Raw genomic sequence first — 21979 nt, 5'->3', positions numbered from 1 at the left:
CACTACAGTCAAAGTTACAGCTTGGATTTGAATTTCCCAGCTCTGGTTAAATGGCTGTTATCTTTGGCCAGACTTAAGCACTCCTTATTTTTTAAATGGGATGGTTCAAACATTGCTGTAAACGTGAACTTGAGATTAGGGCTGTTTTCTCTGTCCCCAGCACCTTGCATAATGCCTGATATAGTGTGTACAATAAACATTTGTTGAATTTACAAATGCTTAGCATGTACCTTGTGCCTATAACTTCCATTGGTACTAAGATACAAAGATGAATAATAAAAACTCGGGTATGTAATAAATGCTACAATAGAGATGTGGACCAGGTGCATTGGTAGTAAGAAAGACAGGACTGACCATTGGGTTTGGTTTGAAGGTGATTTTTTGTTGTTGTTAATCCTCACCTAAAGACATTTTTTTCCATTGATTCTGAGAGAGAGTGGAAGGGAGGGGGAGAGACCGAGAGAAACATCGATATGAGAAAGACACATCTATTGGTTGCTTCTTGCACCAATGGGCCCTGACTGGGCCTGGGAATCGAGCCTGCAACCGAGGTACATGCCCTTGACGGAGATGAACCCGAAACCCTTCAGTCTGAGGGCCAACCCCCTAACTCAGCAGTTGCCGACTGGTGGGCCACAGACCACACCGGTGGTTCATGAGGTCCAAGAGATTGGTGACCGCTGCTCTAACTACTGAGCCAAACTGGCTAGGGCAGAAGGTGATTTTGAATGAGCAAAAAGTCTACCAGGGTAGGGTGGGGCCAGAAATCAGATTATAGTGAAATTGGAGTAGACATGCAACAAAGTATTTTATATAATGAAGTTTCGATGAGAGGTGTGATAACAGAGTAGCATAAGGGTATAGAGTAGGGTTTTTAAATGACAGGGATTTGTACTTTATGAAAATAACTTTTGTGGAGGAGAAACTATTCCATGAGTGAGTACTGCCCCACTGGCCAGCTAGATCCTGGTCAAAACATATTACTTCCTGAAAATCCTACCTGTTGCCTATGCCCCAGACATGCTGGTTCCTAGAAAGCACTGTTGTCCTGCTCCAGGCAAGTATACAAGGCATTTCCCCCTTATTTGGGGTGGGTTACACCCCTTATCGCCTGCCAAGTGGCATGGAGGATATTCCATGTTGTCTTTGCCACAAGGCACACCTCATATGTAAATTCCCTTGATAAATTCTTAATGTATACTTACCTGGCAGGGGAGATACCGTGAGCATGAAGGTGGTGAAGGTTTTCCCAGGGTGAGGCTTATCCATTGCATTCCAGATGTGCTGACCCCTGAGATTTCCTCAAATGTGGGAAATTCAGCTGCAAAAGTTTTGGTAGTGGGAGCCTAAAAATTAAATTCAATGAAATGATGGAGTTTCCCATCTATCAGCCCCAAGAAATTTTAACACCTTTTATGCTGAGCTGTTGGTTACAAATAAGTAACTGAATTTAAGTTGCATTCTGAACCACCATCAAATGTAATATTGACTCTTCTAGGTCAAACTGAAGTGCTCCTACCTACAGCTTTCCCTAATCTGGACATAGGCAATCTTTTCCTTAAGCTTCTTTGCTTCCTGGGTTGTAGGAAAGGAAAATAAAAAATAAAAAATAATTCTCTAAGTGCATGCATCACCATTATGGTCCTTTTAGGGTTCCTCTAGATTACAGTGGTTCTCAACTTTTCTAATGCCACGACCCTTTAATACAGTTCCTCATGTTGTGGTGCCCCAACCATAAAATTATTTTTGTTGCTACTTCATTACTGTAATTTTGCTACTGTTATGAATCGTAATGTAAATATCTGTGTTTTCTGATGGTCTTAGGCGACCCTGCTAGCGGTTCTCAACCTGTGGGTCGCTGCTGTAGAGCCTAAGACCATCAGAAAACACAGATATTTACATTACGATTCATAACAGTAGCAAAATTACAGTTATGAAGTAGCAACGAAAATAATTTTATGGTTGGGGGTCACCACAACATGAGGAACTGTATTAAAGGGTCTCGGCATTAGAAAGATTGAGAACCACTGCTCTAGAAAGATAAGGAATCCCAGACTGAGTGGAGATATAACTTGACTAAAGTCACAGGGTCGCTTGAAAGACACTGCTGGAACAGATCTCAGGCTTCCTCTTAGGTCCACTCTAGCCCCTTCCTACTAGGAAAGTGGGCAAAATGATCCAGTTTGATTCAGATACACCTGGGTTCCAAGCTAGCCACTTGCTATCTCTGTGACCAGGGCCAAATTATTTGAACTTTCTAAGCCACAGCTTTCAGCCACCAGATTGGGTCATGATGATGAAACCTAGGGTCCTTACAACTTTGATTAAATTTAGTTTTAAATCCTAGCCCTAGAAATAATACCAATCTCTCTATATACAGGGGTGGGCAAAAGTAGGTTTACAGTTGTACATATGGAAAATAATACAATAATTAAATAATATAAGAATAAAAAAATAAACTTTCACATATCACAATTGTAAATATCCCTCAGAGACCTAGCCTGTTCCCCATTATCAGCATCCCTCTCTGCTCCCCCCACCCCACAAGGCAGCAAAAGACAGTAGCCCAAATGACTAATAGTCACATGGTCCAGACCTCTGGCAGACTAGATAACATTGATAGACATTTATTTTTTAATTTAAATTTTTATTTTATTTTTTAAATAATTATTGTTAAAAGTATTACATATGTCCCCTTTTCCCCCCCATCCACCCTCTCTGCTAAATTTTTATTTTAGAGAGAGGAAGGGAGAAACATTGACCTGTGAGAGAAACATCAATGGGTTGCCTCACACACACACCCCCATCAGGAATGGAACCCACAACCTGGGTTTATGCCCTGACCGAGAATTGAACCTGCCACCTTTTGGTGTATGGGACAACACTCCAAACAACAGAGCCACATCAGCCAGGGCAAGATAACATCTTGACCTAAGTTATGTTTCAGCAGCTGAGTCCTAAGGTGGAGCACTCTGACTACTTTTCCATGAAACCAGACAGAGGGACCTGGCAACACACCTCAGCTGCTCTCAAAACCTGAAGAAATGATTCATTATGCTTACCTCCAACCAATAAACTCCCAGCAGAACCCAGAACCCTTCACCCATGGTGCTTTGTGGTTCTGCCCTATATAATTTGTAACCAACAGCCCACACCAATGGTTGTTTGTAGCTTGGTGTTATTTTGTTGTGTTTTTTAAAAAAATTTTAATTGAATTCAGAGAGGGAGAGGAAGAGAGGGATAGAAACATCAGTGATGAGAATCATTGATCCGCTGCCTCCTAGAGATCAAGCCTGCAACGAGGGCATGTGCCCTTGACGGGAATCTAACCTGGGACCCTTCAGTCCGCAGGCCCACGCTCTATCCACTGAGCCAAACCAGCAGGGGCTGTTCCTAGTTTTGAATAATAACTTCCCAGTTCTCTCCAGCAGTGTGGGAGTCTTCCCATGCACCAGAAGGTCAGCAGTTGGATTCCTGGTCAGAGCACATGCTAACCCTGGGATAGCATCTCATATATACATATATTTATGTATATATGAGATGCCTATTTAGGAGAGCCTAATGGGAGATTTTTTTTTTCTTTCTACTAGCCTGTGGACTTCGTGAGGATACCAAATAAACGTCGACCCAGTAGACACGGTCAAGGAAAGGCAATGCGAATAACAGCCTTATGCCACACCAACACGCCAGTTCCGGGCTAGGGAACTTAACCTGACGCAGCGGGGCGGGACTTCCGCCGAGAGGCGGGAGCGGAACCGGAGGTGCACGTACAGATTAGTGGCCGCGTGAGCGCTGCGCTGGAGCTGGGGAGGAGAGGCCGGACGCGGGATCTCGGCCGCCCCTCGGAGCTCTCGCGACGCCAGCCTCCGTGCCAGAATGGCTCGGGGCGAGCGGCGGCGCCGCGGCGCGCCGATAGATGGAGCGCGGGTGGCTGAGGGGGCGGCTCGGGGCGGCCCCGCGCGACGGGAAAGCCGGGTCGGCGTGGCCCGCGGCACGGTCGGGGCAGCAGTTTTAGTCATCGTGGTCCTGCCTCTGGCCCTGACCCTGTCGGGAAGCTGGCTGCTGGCGTGGCACCGTGCGCGGCGGGCGGTCACGCTGCACTCCGCGCCCCCGGCGCTGCCTCCCGGCTCTTCTAGCCCCGCCGTGACCCCCGACCTCTTCTGGGGCACCTACCGCCCTCACGTCTACTTCGGCATGAAGACCCGCAGCCCGCAGCCCCTCCTCACCGGTAACCGGGCCCCGGCGGGCAGGCAAGCGAAGTCTTCATCTGGGCGCCCCAGCTTTACTCTAGAGCAAGGGTGGGGAGGAGCGGATCAGGAGAGTGAGGAGGAGGGATGACCCTGAAGTTCTCGCAGACACAGAGGGACAGGGTTGCTGCTCTCTGACTTACGTGGCCATTCTACCCCCAGGACTGATGTGGGCACAGCATGGCACCACCCCTAAGCTCAGGCACACGTGTGAGCAGGGGGACGGCGTGGGTCCCTATGGCTGGGAGTTCCACGACGGCCTCTCCTTCGGGCGGCAACACATCCAGGATGGGGCATTAAGGCTCACCACTGAATTCGTCAAGAGACCTGGGGGTCAGCACGGAGGGGACTGGAGCTGGAGAGTGACTGTAGAGTCTCAGGTCAGGGCCTCAGGACACCCTTCCCCTAGCCCAGACTCCCTCCATTCTTCCTTTGCTGCCAGCCAACGCAGTATGAAGTGGGGGGTAACAGATGGAGCTCCGAGTCTGGCCATCTGGTTTGAATCTGGTTGCCTGCCTGAAACACTTGCCTATAAGACCACCTGTATTTACAATTCCTAAGTCTTGGTTTCCTTTCTGTAAAATGGGGATGAAAATAGCACCTAACACAGGATTGTAAGAATTAAAGGAAATAATATGTAGAGTTCTTAGCATAATACATGGCACAGAAATACTCATTATTTCCCAGAGAACTCTGTGCAGGGATCTTTAACTCATCCCACTGGGTGTTTACCCTCAGTGACCCTCAACACTGCCAGATAAGTCAAACCTCGTTTCTCCAACACCTTCCATCTCGAACAATTCAGTTCTCAACCAAGTTGTTCACAGAAAAAAATGTCTTGGCTGTCAAACCAAACTTTGGTTTTGGAACCCTTTCATGCTGATACCTCAGCCTGACAAAAAGCGTCTCTCAGGCAACAGAGAGAATGCTTTGTTGCTGATGAAATTAATGATTAGCACAATTTTAAAACAGAGAGACCATCAAGAGTGCTAATGTTGCTAAGGGTGTGAAAGAAACGATGATCATAGGCAATTGAAGAGGTAGAAAAACTGTTGATTTAGCTAAAGGAAAAGCAGGTAGCCAGTGACAGCCATTTTCGGAGATGGTGTTGTATGAAGATGCTGCATGCTGCCCTGAAAGACACCCCTGGACCGAATGCTAAAAGTGACTCCTTTAAGGCTGGTAGGGGTAAAATTAAGAAGTGTTTGTTTATATATTAAACAGTACATTAGACATGTACTGTATATAAGAAAGGTTAAAACGGGATCATTTGGGGGTCTGGATTAATTCAATTTACATGATTTCTACTGGGTAAAATGATTCGGTTTTCCAACAAATCGTTTTCGAACAGCCTTCCAGAACGAATTAAGTTCGAGAACCAAGGTTCCACTGTTACTTGTTGTTTCTCATGTTGCTCTGACCTGATGCCCCTTTCCCTCACTAAGTGTGATTCTCAAGAGAGAACGTAAATCTAATGCAATGTTTTTTCTGTGCTCCTTGTTCATCTAGGCCTTGGGTACCTCTGCCCTCCCTTTGGTGTCCCTGTTCTTCTATGTAGTGACCGATGGCAAGGACGTCCTAGTGCCAGAGGCTGGGGCTAAGGGGCAATTGAAGTTCATCAGTGGGCACTCCAGTGAACTTGGTGACTTCCGTTTTACACTTCTGGCACCAACCAGTCCAGGGGATACTACTCCCAAGTATGGCAGGTAACTGGGGTGGGGGAGAGTGTGGGGTGGTGGTAGGGGTGGTACGATGCTAACTTAGCTTGGTTTCCATCTCCTCTACTCTATCCTCTTTCCACCAGTTATTTCCCTTCGCACCAGTCTCCATGCCCCCTACATTGTCAAGACCTTTCCATCCTAACTCCTGATCACCTCATATTTCTCTTTATAATCCCTTCTACTTCCTACCCTCCTGAATAATATTTCCTATTTGTCTTCTTCCCTTCAAGCTACAATGTCTTCTGGTCCTCCAACCCAGGACTTCCCTTGCTGACAGAGATGGTGAAGAGTCGCCTAAATAGCTGGTTTCAGCATCGGCCCCCAGGGGCTTCCCCTGAACGCTACCTCGGCTTACCAGGATCTCTAAAGTGGGAGGACAGAGACCCAAGTGGGCAAGGACAGGGACAAGGGCAGTTCTTGATACAACAGGTGACCGTGAGAGTCCCCTTTTCTGTGGAGCTGGTGTTTGAATCTGGCAGTGCCCAGGCGGGAGGAAACCAAGCCCGGGGGCAGCTGGCAGGCAGCCTGCTGACCCAGGCCCTGGAGAGCCATGCTGAAGCCTTTAGAGCGCGCTTTGAGAAGACCTTCCAGTTACAGAAGAAGGGCCTGAGCCCTGAGGAGCAAGCTTTGGGTCAGGCTGCCCTCAGCGGTCTCCTTGGTGGGATTGGCTACTTCTATGGACAGGGTCTTGTGTTGCCAGACATGAAGGTGGAGGAGTCTGAGCAGAAGGCGGCCCCGGCCCTCTTTCCACCTGTCCCTCTTTTCACAGCAGTGCCCTCCCGGTCATTCTTCCCACGGGGCTTTCTTTGGGATGAAGGCTTTCACCAGCTAGTGGTCCAGCGGTGGGATCCCCGCCTCACCCGGGAGGCCCTAGGCCACTGGCTGGGGCTACTCAATGCTGATGGCTGGATTGGGCGGGAGCAGGTGCTGGGGGATGAGGCCCGAGTCCGGGTACCCCCAGAATTCCTGGTGCAACGGGCAGCCCATGCCAACCCCCCAACCCTGCTTTTGCCTGTAGCCCACATGCTAGAGGGTCACGATCCTGCCGACTTAGCCTTCCTCCGCAGGGCCTTCCCCCGCCTGCGTGCCTGGTTCTCCTGGCTTCATCAGAGCCAGGCAGGGCCAGTGCCACTATCGTACCGCTGGCGGGGTCGGGACTCAGCCTTGCCAACCCTGTTGAATCCCAAGACACTGCCTTCAGGGCTGGATGATTATCCCCGTGCTTCGCACCCTTCAGCCACTGAACGGCACCTGGACCTGCGGTGCTGGGTGGCACTGGGCGCCCGTGTGCTGGTGCAGCTAGCAGAGCAGCTGGGAGAGGCGGAGGCAGTTGCAGAGCTGGGCCCGCTGGCTGCCTCACTGGGGGCAGAGAAGATCCTGGATGAGCTACACTGGGCCCCAGAGCTAGGAGTCTTTGCAGACTTTGGGAACCACACAAAAGCAGTGCAGCTGAAGCCTCGTCCCCCTCATGGGCTGGTTCGGGTGGTGGGCCGGCCCCACCCTCGCTTGCAATATGTGGATGCCTTGGGCTATGTCAGTCTTTTCCCCTTGTTGCTACGGCTGCTGGACCCCCACTCGTCCCGCCTTGGGCCACTGCTGGATGTTCTAGCTGACAGTCGCCATCTCTGGAGCCCCTTTGGTTTACGCTCCCTTGCAGCCTCCAGCCCCTTTTATGGCCAGCGCAATTCAGAGCATGATCCTCCCTACTGGCGGGGAGCTGTGTGGCTCAATGTCAACTACCTGGCCTTAGGGGCACTCCACCACTATGGGCATCTCAAGGGTCCTCACCAAGCCCGTGCTGCCAGGCTCCACAGTGAGCTCCGTGCCAATGTGGTGGGCAATGTGTTGAGGCAGTATCAGGCCACAGGTTTCCTGTGGGAGCAGTACAGCGACCGGGATGGGCGGGGCATGGGCTGCCGCCCTTTCCAGGGTTGGACCAGCCTTGTTCTACTGGCCATGGCTGAAGACTACTAAAGGGAGAGTGTGGGAGGGCAGTGAGGTCCCTGTAACACTCTGGACTAGAGGGACCAGGTCTCTAACTTCTGCCCCTAACCCTCAGATACCAGTGCTTTGAATCCTCATGTCAGGTGTTTCATTATCATCCCACACAACCCTGGGGTGAATGTGAATTCAGAGTCTTATTTTTCTAAATAAATTGGAAAACCATGCCAAATTATTGTTTTTGCCAGCTTTGCCTCACCAAGAGGTCTTAGCTCAGTCCAGGCCTTAGGGCTGCCTGTCCTTCAGAGAAGCTAGGAAAGGTGGCCATTACCTGTCCCCTCCAAGGCCATTCAGGTACAATGAAGTGAGTTGAGCACTAGACCACCCAAGTCCACAAGCAGCTGGTTCACATCTCTTTAATGAGATCAAAGGCTCCTGTGTATGTCATCGGGGGTAGAGCTAGCACAGTCCCCCAAACATGGCCCCTGTCCTCAGGACTCCAGCCCTTTCAGGCAGGTTCTAGGAAGGCAGGGAGAGGCTGAGGAAAACTCAAGGAGTTGGAACCAGGGCTGTTTCTAGTGGGCAAGCAACCAACCCACCCTCCTAAAACTGCTTATGGGATGCCCCCTTCCCTGGTAGCCAGCCCCATAGAAGGAACTTGGGGTATGGGGTCTAGGGACAGTGTACAGGGGGAGCAGTCCCCCAGATCTGGCTGAATAGCACTAGCCTTAGCCTCCTTGACTGGCTCACGCTCGCTGGAGTCAGGGCAAGGGCAGAGCTCGATACCCGAGTCACCAGTCAGGCGGCGATAGCGGCAGGAGGGGGGTGTGGGGGCAGGGCTCACCCCTGCCCCAGGCTCACCCTCCTGATGAGGGGGGGCACTCTGGTGGGAGGAAACACCTTCCACGTTTGTTCCCTCGAAGTGGGCAGGGCAGCTAGAAGTGGAGGAGCAGCAGGTACATTCCCTGGAAGCAGTCAAGGGGCAGCCTGGGACCGCAGTGTACGGAGGTGGTGGTGTGCCCGGGCGGTGAACCACATCTTCATAGGCTGGGGGTTTGAAGGCGCTGAGGAGGCCTGCAGGAAAGAACGGCATGGTTGGTTGAAGGCAACCAGGGGTGAGGTGGTGGTCTCTTTACTGTTAGGGAAAAGTGTGCTTTGAAATGTCTGAGAACAAAATGTGGGGATGATTCAGGGTCCTCACTGGGGAGGAGCCACTCGTAGTGAGCCCAGAGCCTCAAGTCACTCACGAAGGTCAAGCAGTGAACTGGTAGGAACAGGGCCAGCCCCTTGGCATGCCCCGTGGTAGGCCAACAAGTTGATCTCACGCTGCCGCTGCTGTTGCTGCAGCCGGAGTTTAGCTCGTCGATGACGGAAGGCGCAACAGCAGCTAAAGAGGATGAGGACAGTCCAGAGCAGCCAGAACCCTGCAGGGGGGTGAAGAGGAAGAGTCTCAGATACCTCCCATGCAAAGAAGGGTCCTTGAAGGTTAGAATTCTGAGGTCCAAGGGAGGGTGGGCAGAAGGACCCGAGAACAGCCCCCATAGAGACTCACACCAGAGCTCATAGTAGTAGGTGCAGCAGCCAGTCTCCCCGCAGCAGTGACCACTCTCACAGAGGTAGGGCTGGTTGTTCACTCCTGGGCAAACCTCTCGAAGCTGGGAGCAAGGAGGCACTTAGCACCAAGGGAGATTCCAGCCCAAGGCACTGTTCACCCCCACACCCAGCCCCTGCATGCACACCCACAAGCCCACCCTGTGAACCAGTGTCACACAGATCTATGAGGAGGCAAGAGTGATGCTGAGAGGAGTGTTCAAATATCTGAGGGCTGTCAACATGGAAGAGGATTTGGAATAGCAAAAATCAGCCTGGAGAACAAGACGAAGGTGTGAACACAGAGGCAGATTTCAGCTCTGCATATAGACTGGCCCCAGGGCATTTTCTGTTAACGGGGTGTTTTGGCAGAAGCCAGAAGATAGAGCAATCTCAAAATCTCAGACAATGGGTAAAAAGGGTTTGAAGTAATTTCCAAAGCTAAGATGCTTTCATCGTCCCTCATGGTCTGCCATTCCCCATCCCCACGGTGGACCTTTCCGCCCCTGAGTCTCAGACTTCCTAAGATAGAGGAGGGACAGTGTGAGACCCAGAGCAGTGCTCCCAACCAGATGGTTTGCTGTGGATGATAAAGGATGGCAGCGCGCGAGTCTGGGTTCCAGCTCTTCTCCAAATTGCTCCCTCAAGAGAAGACGCTATTGGACTCTGTTGTGACAATAGGCACACAGAAAAGCATCACAAATAACTGTTGCAAGACAGGGAGCCTCCCTGGGGCCTCACTATGCCTCGGGTCACTGGAGAGTCGCTGCAAGCTCCCATTGCAGCCAGGGGATGGGTCTATGAGACTGCAGGCAAAGTCAACTGCACCTAGGTTACAAAGTTTAAACAAAGAATGGAAGGGACATATTTAGGAACTTCACAATACCTTTGGCTCCGTGAGTTCCTACCCAACCCCCCCAAAAGAAAGGGACAGAAAAGGGGAAAGGGAAATAGATGGCTATCGGGATATGCTTTTGGAGCTGATGGGATACCTGCTGTTGCGGCACTCGAAGTGCCCCCCAGGCCTCCTCGCTGCCGTTCCCGTTGCTGGCCCGAGCCATGCCTCCACCTACAGCCCCCCGAAGACTACAGCCTCCTCTGCTGCCAGCCACCCCGCCCCTGCCACCTCTGCCGCCACCGCCATGGTCCCTGCCCGGCCCATCTCCGCTGCCGCCACCATCACTCCGCGGCCGGAGCTCCCATCCGGGGAGAGCTCTGCCAACTAGGAGCCAGGTTGCTCCGTCCTACCAATCAGCATCGCGCTCCGGCGAACGGGCCAATAGGATCGGATCGGAGGTTTTTGCTGGTGACCAATCCACAGCAGCGCCCCTGCCACTCTCCCAGACAACAAGCGCTCTCCCAGACAAAGAGTGGAGTAAGGTTCGACCCACGGCCCTGACTGACAGCGACAGTAGCCAACGTGGACAACAGAACAGGCTTCGAGTTGTCAACCAATGAGCGGCCGCCCAGAAGAGCAAACTCCCCTCTGATTGGCTGGAATCCTGTTTCCTGGAATGACGCCAAATGCCCGATCACGCCAGGTAATCCCGCTGGAAGAGATGGGAGTCCCAAAAGTCGGCCGGAGTCGAGAGCCAGCGGCCAGCCCGGACTTGGTGGACGTTTCCGAGGCGTCAGCGCAAGCTCTGAAGGGGGCAATATGTGTGGACAGGGAATTGGCTTCCCGTACCCCATACAGTCAATTCTGTAAATTCGGTACAAGTCGAGGCACCGGAAAAAAATTTAATAAGGAAGACACTGAAATCCGGGCAGGGGAGAGGGTTCAGAGTCCTGGTAAAGGGCCTTAAGTAGCCAAAAGGGGGGACCCGGGGCCTTCGGGTCTCCCCAGCCGCATCTGCAGGTTGATGCGGTAGCACTGAAGGCTGCAGAGTGCCTGGCCTGTGCGGGAACAGGCGTAGCGGCGCGGGTGCGGACAGCCAGGGACGGAACACCGCGGAGGAGCGCCAGGCGGGGGTGGCCGCTGAGACACTGGTGCGGGGGTGGGGACGCCAGGTGGGAAGGAAAGGGTGGAACCCTGTGCCCCGCTGCTGTAGCGCACCATGGGGGCCGGGGCCGCGGCTCGCCCTCCCCGCCGCTCCCCCCTCGCGGCCCCTCGGCCCCCACGCCCGCTGGGCGCTGCAGTCTTCGTGAGGCGCTCGATAGTCTGGTTCTTGTGCTCCTCCGCCCGCCGCGCCGCCTGCAGCCGCCTCTTACGGGCCCGCTCCTCGCGCTTCAGCAGCATCTCCTCGGTGAGGGCGGGGGCCGGGCAGCCCCCAGCCACAGGCAGCGGCAGCATCGGGGAAGGCTGACTCTGCGCCTTCTGGAGCAGAGCTCGCTGGGGAGAGAAGAGGTGGTGTCAGAAAATGGGGAGGCGAGGTCTGCAGGAAGGGCCAAGAGGACACGTGGAAAGCAAGGGTCCTAAGGAGCGCAGGCCTTGGGAGGAGTGTGGAATGAGTTCCCTTTCCAGGAGCCCTGAATACTGCCTCCTCCCAGGTCTCCAGACTTTCAGCCTTAGATCCTTGACTCTCAAGAGGAAAAGTGTTAGTAATATTACCTGCCTGCCCTGTGTACCAAATTCTCTGCACCATATTTCTGAGGATTTTTTTGTTTATTATTTTAAATCTTTATCTCATTGAAGCATCAATTAGATAAGTGCTCAATGCCTGAAAAGCTCCTCTGGTACTGGAAATGTTAGCTCTTCAAAGAGGTCTTCCCTCCCTATCTAATGTCTCTTTCCTACCGCTTTCTGTTTCATCACTATCTATCTATCCATCTATCTATCTATCTATACCTACCTACCTACATACATACATATATATATATGTATATGTATATATGAACTTAACTGCTTTTCAAAATTATTTCCTTCTTTACCTACCCACCCCAACACACACATGAATACCAGCTCCATGAGAAAAGTATCTTTTCTCCATCAGTGATTGCCCCATGCCCAGCAAAGTTCTTGGGACATGGAAGGTTCTCTCTAAATATCTGGTAACTGAAGAAAGAATGAACCAATTTACCTGTCGAGCTGTGAGCAGCCGTTCATTGATCTCCTTCTTGAGATCTCCATTGTCATCTAGCTCCCCCTTCTCCAGGGCATCCAGCCACCTCTGTTCCTCCTCTTCCTCCTGACCCCCTAAGTCCCCCGACAAATCTCGAAGTGGGGAGGGGGACAAATTACTGTCTTCATCTGGAGAGATAAAAGTAGAATTGTTCAGCTGGGGCACCCAAATTTGGCCAAGTTAATACTGGAACACTCAAAATTCTCTCCCTCCTCAGAAGTAACCTTCTCCCTTTAATCAGGTTCCCCCTGTTTCCCCACCTCCGGATCCTTCTCACCCAGCCAGGCACGGTACTGCTCAAGGGGGACTCCTTCCATTGGTTCCTCTTCATTGTCCACAACCATAAGGGGAGAGGGGGACCGAGGGCCCTCAGGGATCACAGTGAAGGTAGGAACACTGCAGAGAAGCAACACCACTCTGTAAGCCGAGCAAGTATCTTCCTTCTGCTCAGTAGCTACCTCCAGCTTCCCCCACACCCTCCAGGTTCTTCCTGGGCCCTGAAGTCACCGTGTCCATTCTATCTTCTGGAAAGCCCAGCCAGCGTCTCTCTTCTTTGCTTCCTTCAAAAGTTCCCTAAGTAAAACCTTGGTTCTCTTGGCCTCACCTCTTGGTGCCCAGGACCTGCCCACCCAGCTTGATCTTGAGTTTGAGCTGGGGCTTGGCAGGAGACGGCTGCGTGGGCCCAGCTTCCTCTTCCTGATGGTGTTTCTTCTTGTGTTTCTTCTTGTGCTTCTTGTGCTTTTTCTTGTGCACTCCGTGGCCGTGGGCACCCGCCAGACTCAACTCCAGCGCTTCCCCTGCGGAAGGAGAGCCTGTCAGCGGTGTGAGGCAGGAGTGGGGCAGTGAGAGCCCCGAAGAACCCAATTTCCCTAAGGGCTCCCACTCTTCCCGCGGTACTCGCTGTTACCATAGCAACAGCCCCGCCTTTCTCCTCCCACCTGTGGCGAGGTAGCTTGAAGGCTCCGAGAAGCGAGAAAGGAACTCCTTTTCTACAAAGGCCTAAGTGGCTTCATCGACCCGCGCTTACCTGGCTCAGGGGCCTCCATAGCCCCAGAGGTGCTCCCGCGCCGCCACAGCTTACTCATGGGTTCCTGCTAGGAAACGGGGCTGGAAATGATCAGAAACAGGCAGACATGCCACTTCCGCCCCGCGGAAGAACTAATTCCAGCAAGACAACCGGTACTTCCGGTGCGTAGCAACCATGTTTGTGCGGGGTACACATTGACGCTAAAATCGTCCCCGAGAAACAACGATCCTCCCAACCAAAGTTCCGGACCCTGGGTCTGGGACAATTCAAAAGGCGCGGCTTTCCTTTCGTTCCGTCTCTCCGTCCAATCCAGCGCGGGCGATTTGATTATTTCACTCCAGCGTCGGGAGCGTATAGTCCCGGCCACATTCGGGGCTAGGCAATGAGCACACTAGGATAAGGTGACCAGACGTCCCGCTTTGGGCGGGACAGTCCCGATTTTTAACAATTTGTCCCACATCCCGGGGCGTTTTAAAAAAGTCCCGATTTTTTGACAAGCTAGGGAACGGCGGGAGAACGGGAAGGGAATATACGGTTTTCGGCGGCCATGTGGCTATTTAGCCAGGATATGAGTTTTATATTATTTTTGTTAATTTTATAATGTTAAACTTTAATAATAACAAATAATTGTTGAGAACTGATTATCGAGAACTGCTTATCAAAGTTCGCATTGTTGATCAGTTGTTAGAATTCGACCACCATTGTTTGGACTTAATGAGCAATGGCATTTTTTGGGATTGGCAACGACGAAAACATTTTGTAACTGTCTCTCAGAGGATACACATCGTACTGCGTGCTAGTAAGCTAGTTAAACAAGTGATGTCATTACAAATCAGCTATTCAGATAATTTAGGTAAGTAATTTATTTATTTATTTCATAAGTACATAAATTTTCTTGAATTTAGCAGACAGTACTCATATTATTTATATTTTATAGTGGCGGCAAAAAGTCTAGCGCCGGCCTTGAAAGTGACACTTACGACTTACGTTACGGCAAATTCATGACCTTTTAAACGACAGCAATCTACTAAAAAAATTCACTCAAATGAGAAATATGCCAAAGAATAAAATAATACTATACATAATTTTTTATTTATTATATTTGTAAATTGTACTTATGTTGAAATATAAGAAAATATATTACAATACTATTTTTGCGTTCTATGAAAATTTTTGTTGCTCCATATAGACCAAATTTTTAATCAAGAACACCCCCACCCCCACCCCCAGTCAATGGTGTCCCGCTTTACCAATGTTAAAATCTGTTCACCTTACACTAGGAAGAATGCGAACACTCTCCTCTGACTTCAAGGAGCGAGTGGAGGGGTACACAAACCAGATTGCCGGCAAAACGGCAGAAGTGCTCAACAGCACAAGTGTCCTACGAGCAGGGCAAAGAGTGTTTAAGCCTAAATTCTCATCAGTAGAGAAATGGATAAATGAATTATGGTGCATCTGTGCAATGTGGAGCACCCTGTTGCTAAAAACAATTAAGAGTGATAAGTAATTGGTAAGACTGACATGGAATGTAGATTCTAGTAGGTAATAGCATTGGGAACAATCTAAATGTTCTCTAATGAAACACCACAATAAGTTGGTATATGGATTTGGAACATCCATACAATGGGAGGCTATGTTGCTATTAAAAGAAACGAGGCCCCAGAAAGCTACCCAAGAAACTGATGGGTGGCTGAAGGGAGGCTTGTTTTTCATAAAATACCCTTTTGTGTCTATTGAATTTTGTATAAAATGTGTATGTTTAAAATAATTTTAAAAACACAAGGTAGCCCTAGCCGGCTTGGCTCAGTGATTAGAGCGTCAGCCTGCAGACTGAAGGGTCCCAGGTTCGATTCCGGCCAAGGGCACATGCCTGGGTTTCGGGATCAATCCCCAGTAGGGGGCATGCAGAAAGCAACCTATCAATGATTCTCTCTCATCATTGATGTTTCTATCTCTCTCCTTCTCTCTTCCTCTCTGAAATCAATAAAGAAATAAAAAAAACTAAAAAAAACCACACACACAAGGTAGCTCTGTGTGTGTTGATAAAGGAAATAAGCAAGTTTCAAGATGATGTGATTCCATTTAAAAGACATAATAACGCTAGCTGGTGTGGTTAATTGGTTGGGACTCATCTGGTGTAATAGAAGGTGGTGGGTTAGTTTTCTGATCAGATCCCGAGATCAGGAAGCAGCCAATTCACATCAATGTGTTTCTCTCTCTCTCTCTCTCTCTCTCCCTCTCCCTCCCCCGTCCTCCTCTCTCTCTCTCTCTTCTCTCTCTCTCTCTCTCTCTCTCTCTCGTCTTCTCTAAAATTTAAAATTTTTTAGCCCTGGCTCATTTGGCTCAGTGGATAGAGCATCAGCCTTCGGACTGAAGGGTCCCAGGTTGGATTCCAGTCAAGGGCACATGCCCAGGTTGTGGGCCTGGTCCCCGGTAGGGGGGCGTGCAGGAGGCAGCCAATTGATGATTCTCATCATTGATGTTTCTTTCTCTCTTCCTCTCCTTCCTCTCTGAAATAAAAAATAAAAAAATTTAAAGACATAATATGCTACTATATACATGGAAAAGAAATCAAGGAATGTATGCTATACAGTTAATGGTGCTTATCTTTAGAAGTTGGGGTTAGAGAACTTTCACTACCTAGATCTGTAATGAATTTTCTTACAGCCAGTGTATATCACAATTATAATTAGAAAAAATTACCACATATATACATATATTTAAATATGTCTGAGATGTGTATCTGAACAAGGTAGCAGCAGTGAACAAAGAAATAACTGATTCAAGAGATAATTCCTTGATAAAAATGAAAAGGAATCTGCTGAAACCGGTTTGGCTCAGTGGATAGAGCGTCGGTCTGCGGACTGAAAGGTCCCAGGTTCGATTCTGGTCAAGAGCATGTACATTGGTTGCAGGCACATCTCTGGTAGGGGGTGTGCAAGAGGCAGCTGGTCAATGTTTCTCTCTCATCGATGTTTCTAGCTCTCTGTCCCTCTCCTTTCCTCTCTGTAAAAAAATCAATAAAATATATTAAAACAAACAAACAAAAAATGAAAAGGAATCAATGAGCAATTATATATGGGAATTCAGTCAGGAAGAAGTCAATGTAATATAGTGATTGATATTTTTAACGTTTTTTATTGATATTTAGAGAGAAAGGAAGGGAGAGGGAAAGAGATAGAAACATTGATCTGCTGCTTCCTGTATATCCCCTGTGGGGGATCAAGCCTGAAACCCAGTCATGTGCCCTGCTGGGAACAGAACCAGTGCTCAAATCTACGCTCAATCACTGAGCCACATCAGCTGGGCTATAGTGATTAATATTAAAAGTAAGACAAGCTTAGTATCAAATCCCAGTTCTATCACTTGTTACTTATGTAACCTTGGGCTCAAAGTTATTTAAGCTTTCTGAACCTCAGATTCCAGCTTTGTAAGATGGAATGAAGTAGGATCTACTTCATAGGGCTTTTTTAAGGAGTAAAGCAAATCAAGAATGCAAAGTAGCCGAAACCGCTTTGGCTCAGTGGATAGAGCGTCGGCCTGTGGACTGAAAGGTCCCGGGTTCTATCCCGGTTAAGGGCATGTGCATTGGTTGTGGGCACATCCCTGGTGGGGGTTGTGCAGGAGGCAGCTGGTCGATGTTTCTCTCTCATCGATGTTTCTAGCTCTCTGTCCCTCTCCCTTCCTTTCTGTAAAAAATCAATAAAATATATTTTAAAAAAAAGAATGCAAAGTACCTAGGGTCATATCTGGCACATAGATGTTCAATAAGCAAACAACAACAATAATAGTAAACAACTATTTCTAGTCCAAATATGTTGGGGGAATAAGGTGTTTTAAATAAATAAGATAATATAGGGACAGAAGCAAGTAAGAAGGGAAACATTTAGTGTTGCCTATGGTAAATTTTTAAATGAAGTTATTTATTTATTTGTTTTATATTTTTATTGAGAGGAAGGGAGAGGGAGAGAGAGAAAAAAACCAGCTGCCTCCTGCATGCCCCCTACTGGGCATAGAGCCACAACCGGGCATGTGCCCTTGACCAGAATTGAACCTGGTTTGGTTTGCAGGCCTATGCTTTACCCACTGAGCCAAACTGGCTAGGGCACCTAAGGTACATTTGAAGTGCCTGTGGGGATGTCAAAATAAGATGGACCACTGAGAGAAGAGGCCAGTGCAAAAGATTGAGTGGTGGGTGTCATCAGCATAATAATGGAGGTCCCTAAAAAGCTGGGGACATATGAGACATTCCAAAATGAGCAAGTAGATGGAGAGGAAAGGACTGGGAACAGACCTGAGTGGGCACCTGTCCTGGATGGGCAGGCAGAAGGAGCAGGCTATGTTGAGAAGAGGAGGTCAAGAGAGGCAAGAAAGGCACTCAAGGGCAAAGGGTATCGTCAGGAAAAGGCTATGATCAGCCGTGTACAGTTCTGCAAAGGGCAGGCTGAACTTTAAGAACAGGATACATCCTAGCAGGATGTGAGGACAATAGTCCTGTATCACCAGAAGTTAAAATGAGGGATCACCTGTAGTTAGAATTAAGAGTTGATAACCTGCTTTTAAGTATATCCCTTCTCTCCCTTGATCCCCAGGGCATCTCCCTAAGGAAGATGCTGTTGTTCCCTCATGAGGAAACTGAGGCTCAGAGAAGTTGCATGATTTGGCCAAAGTCACATAGTTCAGGAGTGGCAGCGCCAGCCTCAAACAGAGGCTTCCTGACACTGGGTCCAGTGGTGTTTCCTCCACATCCTGATATCCTGCAGGGAGGAAATGGCGACAGCTAGCAGCCACCAGCTTCATGGCTTTGTTTTTAGTTTTGCTTTGTTTGGAGTGACAGAGATTTGAGCATGTTTGTAGGCTGAAACGAAAAACTTCTTCTGAAAGAGTTCTTGGCCTTATTTTTAAAATAGAACTTATTTTGAAATAATTTCAAACTTACAGAAAAGTTTCAAGAAGAGTACAGAGAACTTTATCTCCTTAAGCAGATTATTTCGCTGTTAACATTTACCATTTTCTCCCTTACCCCATTATCATTCCTTTTCTAATTAACCTGAGAACAAATTGTAGACATGATACTATTTCAACCTTAAATATTTCACTGTTTTTCTCAAAACAAGTTCACTGTTCTATAACCTTTGTGCCACCCCTTCCAATCAGGAAATTAACGCCGATACAGCACTGCTGTCTAATCCACAGACCCCGCTCAAATTTCACCATCTGCCCAGTGTTACCTTTTCCTTTCTAGCCCAGAATCCAAATTCAGGACCATGCATTACTTTTACTTATCATGTCTCTGATTTGTTCCCCCACGTTTTTATTTATTTTATTTTATTTTTTAAAAATATGTTTTTATTGATTTCAGAAAGGGAGAGAGAGAGAAACTTTTTTTTTTTAAATTTCAGAGATACATCAATGATGAGAGAGAGCCATCGATCGGTTGCCTCCTGCATGCACCCTGACTAGGGCCAGGGATCAAACCTGCAACTGAGGTAAGTGCCCTTGACTGGAATCGAACCCGGGACCTTTCAGTCCTCAGGCCTACGCCCTATTCACTGAGCCAAACCCGCCAGCTCCCTCCCCCTTTAAAAATATGTTTTTATTGATTTCAGAGAGAGAAAGAGGGATACAGACATCAATGATGAGAGAGAATCATTGATCCGCTGCCTCCTGCATGCCTCCTATTTGGGGATTGAGCCTGCAACCCGGGCCTGTGCCCTGACCAAGAGTTGACCCATGACATCCTGGTTCATGAGTCAACACTCAACCACTGAGCTACACTGGCCAAGCTCTTTGATAAGCTTTAATCTGGAACATTTCTTTTGTGTTCTTCACAGTTTTAAAGAGTATAGGCCTGTGATTCTGTAGGATGGCCCTCAACCTGGATCCATCTGGTGTTTCCTCATATCTAGACCCATAACTTCTCGGTAGGAGTACTACACACACACACACACACACACAAAAAAGATTATGGCGTGTTCTTTTCAGAGTATCGCATCAGGAGGTCCATGATGTCAGCCTACCCCACTATTGATGATACTGAACTTGATCACCTGGTCAAGGCAGTATCTGTCAGTTCTCTTCACTGTAAAGTCACCATTTTCACCTTTGTAATTAATGCGTATTTTCTGGGGAAATACTCTGAAACTAATATGCTGTTCTTCATCAAACCTCCACCTACCAGGCTTAGTATCCATTGGTAAATACAGCATAAATCAACACTACTTTAACAATTGCCAAACGGTGTAATAACCTTTTTACTTCCATTATTCCATCTACATGTATTAGTTGGCATTCTGTGAAGAAGAGCTTTCTCTTCTTATATTCATTCACATATGTATTTATTTATATCAGTAAGGGTTCCTGTTTCAGTCAGCAGGTTGTAATACATTACCATCATTATTTATTTTATGCTCAAATTTGTCTCAGATTTTGTCAGTGGGCATTTCTTTAAGATGGCTTCTGTGTCCTTTTGACATGTCTCCATCATTTTTTGAGCACTTTTTTTTTTTTTTACTTCCTTGCACTACAAAATGATTTGGGCTCATCTTGTACTTTCCCTAGATCAGGGCTGGGAACCCAGGGAGGCCAGGCAGTAAGAACACATTGCTGAGGTTACACCAAGTTCACACCAAGTTCACACCACAGGAATCTACTGATGGGGATTTCCCACTCCTCATGGGCTGCAGGTGCGGTAATAATAACTGAACTCTCCTGGAACTTGTTTTCACTCATTCAAGATTCAAAGTCCAGTTGGGAGCATTCCAGTTGGTTGGCTTAGGCTAAGTGCCTACCCCTGGCTATGAAGAGTGGGAGGGAGGATGAATGTCCTACAGCTGCCAGAAAGAGGGTAGAGCCTTAACTTGCTAATATTATCCACAGTAGAGGGCTGTGCAGAAATAGGAAGATTATTTGAACTCTGGGTGACCAACAACCCTTCCCCCCAACATCTACTTCATAGTTGGAGATCCACATGCCTCCTACTGGAGATTGAGTCACAAGCAAAAGAAAAGGTTGGAAAGATTATGCACCAAACCATGCTGGTAAATGTTTATCCAAAGCTCTGGGGTGTGCGTTGGGGCCCTTATTTATAGAGTTCACCTATTTCTGTTGTGTAAGTAACACTTCCACCATGGCCAATTGCGAATGTGACTCAAGACAGAGTTGGGAAGAGATGTGCAGTAGGTCACCATTACATAGCAGTTGCACCAAACAGATACTATAGATGTAAACAACCTCAAGAGGTAATAGGAAAATGTAGTAAAATAATTAGGAGGCGATGAGTTTTGCTTTAATTAATTAATTAATTAATTAATTTTGTTAATCCTCACCCAAGAATATTTTTTTCCATTGATTTCCAAAAGTGAGGGAAGTAGGGAGGGAAGAAGAGAGAGCGAGCGAGCAAGCGAGCTCCAACCTGTAGGGATTGAACCTACAACCCAGGTACATGCCCAGGAATCTGAGATCCTTCAGTTCTTGGACTGATACTCTAAACACCGACCAGAGCCACACCGACCAGAGCTCACTTTGTTTTAATGAAATTTATTTAGCCCTGGCTGTTGTGGCTCAGTTGGTTAAAGTGTCATCCCATATACCAAAAGGTGGTAGGTTCGATTCCAGGTCAGGGCAACTTATGGACATCCCCCCACTCCCGATTCCGCTCTTTAAAATCAATTAAAAAATAAATTAAGTTTATTTAGTTGTGAATTTTTAATTAAAAAATTTTAAATATATTTTATTGATTTTTTTACAGAGAGAAAGGGAGAGGGACAGAGAGTTAGAAACATTGATCAGCTGCCCACCGCACACCCCCCCCACTGGGGATGTGCCCGCAACCAAGGTACATGCCCTTGACCAGAATCGAACCCGGGACCCCTCAGTCCGCAGGCCAACATTCTATCCACTGAGCCAAACCGGCTAGGGCTAATTTAAATTTTAATTAAATAAAAAAATTATTTTATTGATTTTTTTACAGAGAGGAAGGGAGAGGGAGAGAATTAGAAACATCGATGTGAGAGAGAAACATCATCAGCTGCCTCCTGCACGCCCCCCACTGGGGATGTGCCCGCACCAAGGTACATGCCCTGACCGGGAATCAAACCCGGGACCCTTGAGTCTGCAGGCCACGCTCTATCCACTGAGCCACACCGGTCTCTCATGAGCCAGTGTGAGATACCATACTATCTCAGTGTTTTTCTGTGATGGTGGGGAAGGCATTTTTACTCATTTATTTTTTTAACTTTATATTATATTATATTATATTTATTATTTATTTATTTATTTATTATTTTGTATTGATTTCTGAGAGGAAGGGAGAGCGGGAGAGAAAGAGAGACACATCAATGATGAGAGAGGATCATTGATGGGTTGCCTCCTGCACACCCCCTACTGGGG

The 21979-nt window shown here is 48.2% G+C and overlaps 3 protein-coding genes and 1 pseudogene across 4 annotated transcripts; 2 read left to right on the top strand and 2 right to left on the bottom strand.

Annotated features, from left to right (window-relative positions):
* The first annotated feature begins 1197 nt into the window (after nucleotides 1-1197).
* On the top strand, nucleotides 1198-1384 carry LOC114233723 (U1 spliceosomal RNA; annotated as a pseudogene).
* Nucleotides 1385-3650: 2266 nt separating this feature from the next.
* MOGS (mannosyl-oligosaccharide glucosidase) lies at nucleotides 3651-8133 on the top strand. Its single transcript, XM_008147415.3, has 4 exons — nucleotides 3651-4228; nucleotides 4410-4627; nucleotides 5757-5953; nucleotides 6199-8133. Exons 1-4 carry the CDS (start codon nucleotides 3877-3879, stop codon nucleotides 7940-7942), a joined length of 2511 nt encoding a protein of 836 aa, XP_008145637.2. The 5' UTR covers nucleotides 3651-3876; the 3' UTR covers nucleotides 7943-8133.
* A 178-nt stretch (nucleotides 8134-8311) lies between these two features.
* On the bottom strand, nucleotides 8312-10715 carry WBP1 (WW domain binding protein 1). Of its 2 annotated transcripts, XM_054728090.1 has the most exons (5): nucleotides 10492-10556; nucleotides 10241-10327; nucleotides 9462-9564; nucleotides 9157-9333; nucleotides 8312-8983 (listed from the first exon to the last, which is right to left on the bottom strand). In XM_054728090.1, the coding sequence occupies exons 2-5, from the start codon at nucleotides 10277-10279 to the stop codon at nucleotides 8523-8525; spliced, it is 780 nt and encodes a 259-aa protein (XP_054584065.1). In that variant the 5' UTR covers nucleotides 10280-10327; nucleotides 10492-10556; the 3' UTR covers nucleotides 8312-8522. The 2 variants fall into 2 exon arrangements, with proteins under 2 accessions (XP_054584065.1, XP_008145638.1); XM_008147416.3 differs by lacking the exon at nucleotides 10241-10327 and having other exon boundaries at nucleotides 10492-10715.
* A 504-nt stretch (nucleotides 10716-11219) lies between these two features.
* On the bottom strand, nucleotides 11220-13699 carry INO80B (INO80 complex subunit B). Its single transcript, XM_008147417.3, has 5 exons — nucleotides 13589-13699; nucleotides 13166-13358; nucleotides 12839-12957; nucleotides 12520-12689; nucleotides 11220-11831 (listed from the first exon to the last, which is right to left on the bottom strand). Exons 1-5 carry the CDS (start codon nucleotides 13644-13646, stop codon nucleotides 11301-11303), a joined length of 1071 nt encoding a protein of 356 aa, XP_008145639.1. The 5' UTR covers nucleotides 13647-13699; the 3' UTR covers nucleotides 11220-11300.
* Nucleotides 13700-21979: the final 8280 nt, after the last annotated feature.

The sequence above is a fragment of the Eptesicus fuscus genome, chromosome 16, assembly GCF_027574615.1.
Source record: "Eptesicus fuscus isolate TK198812 chromosome 16, DD_ASM_mEF_20220401, whole genome shotgun sequence".
Lineage (NCBI taxonomy): Eukaryota > Metazoa > Chordata > Mammalia > Chiroptera > Vespertilionidae > Eptesicus > Eptesicus fuscus.
This window is presented reverse-complemented; position numbering and strand designations above follow the sequence as displayed.

Coding starts and splice junctions, on each gene's coding strand:
- MOGS (XM_008147415.3), top strand. CDS start 3,877: ATGGCTCGGGGCGAGCGGCGGCGCCGCGGCGCGCCGATAGATGGAGCG. Junction 4,229..4,409: donor CCCGCAGCCCCTCCTCACCG/GTAACCGGGCCC, acceptor TTCTACCCCCAG/GACTGATGTGGGCACAGCAT. Junction 5,954..6,198: donor ACTACTCCCAAGTATGGCAG/GTAACTGGGGTG, acceptor CTTCCCTTCAAG/CTACAATGTCTTCTGGTCCT.
- WBP1 (XM_008147416.3), bottom strand. CDS start 10,560: ATGGCTCGGGCCAGCAACGGGAACGGCAGCGAGGAGGCCTGGGGGGCA. Junction 9,565..10,491: donor TTCGAGTGCCGCAACAGCAG/GTATCCCATCAG, acceptor CCTTGCTCCCAG/CTTCGAGAGGTTTGCCCAGG. Junction 9,334..9,461: donor CTACTACTATGAGCTCTGGT/GTGAGTCTCTAT, acceptor ACCCCCCTGCAG/GGTTCTGGCTGCTCTGGACT.
- INO80B (XM_008147417.3), bottom strand. CDS start 13,646: ATGAGTAAGCTGTGGCGGCGCGGGAGCACCTCTGGGGCTATGGAGGCC. Junction 12,958..13,165: donor CAGGTCCTGGGCACCAAGAG/GTGAGGCCAAGA, acceptor GCTTCTCTGCAG/TGTTCCTACCTTCACTGTGA. Junction 11,832..12,519: donor GGCTGCTCACAGCTCGACAG/GTAAATTGGTTC, acceptor TTCTCTCCCCAG/CGAGCTCTGCTCCAGAAGGC.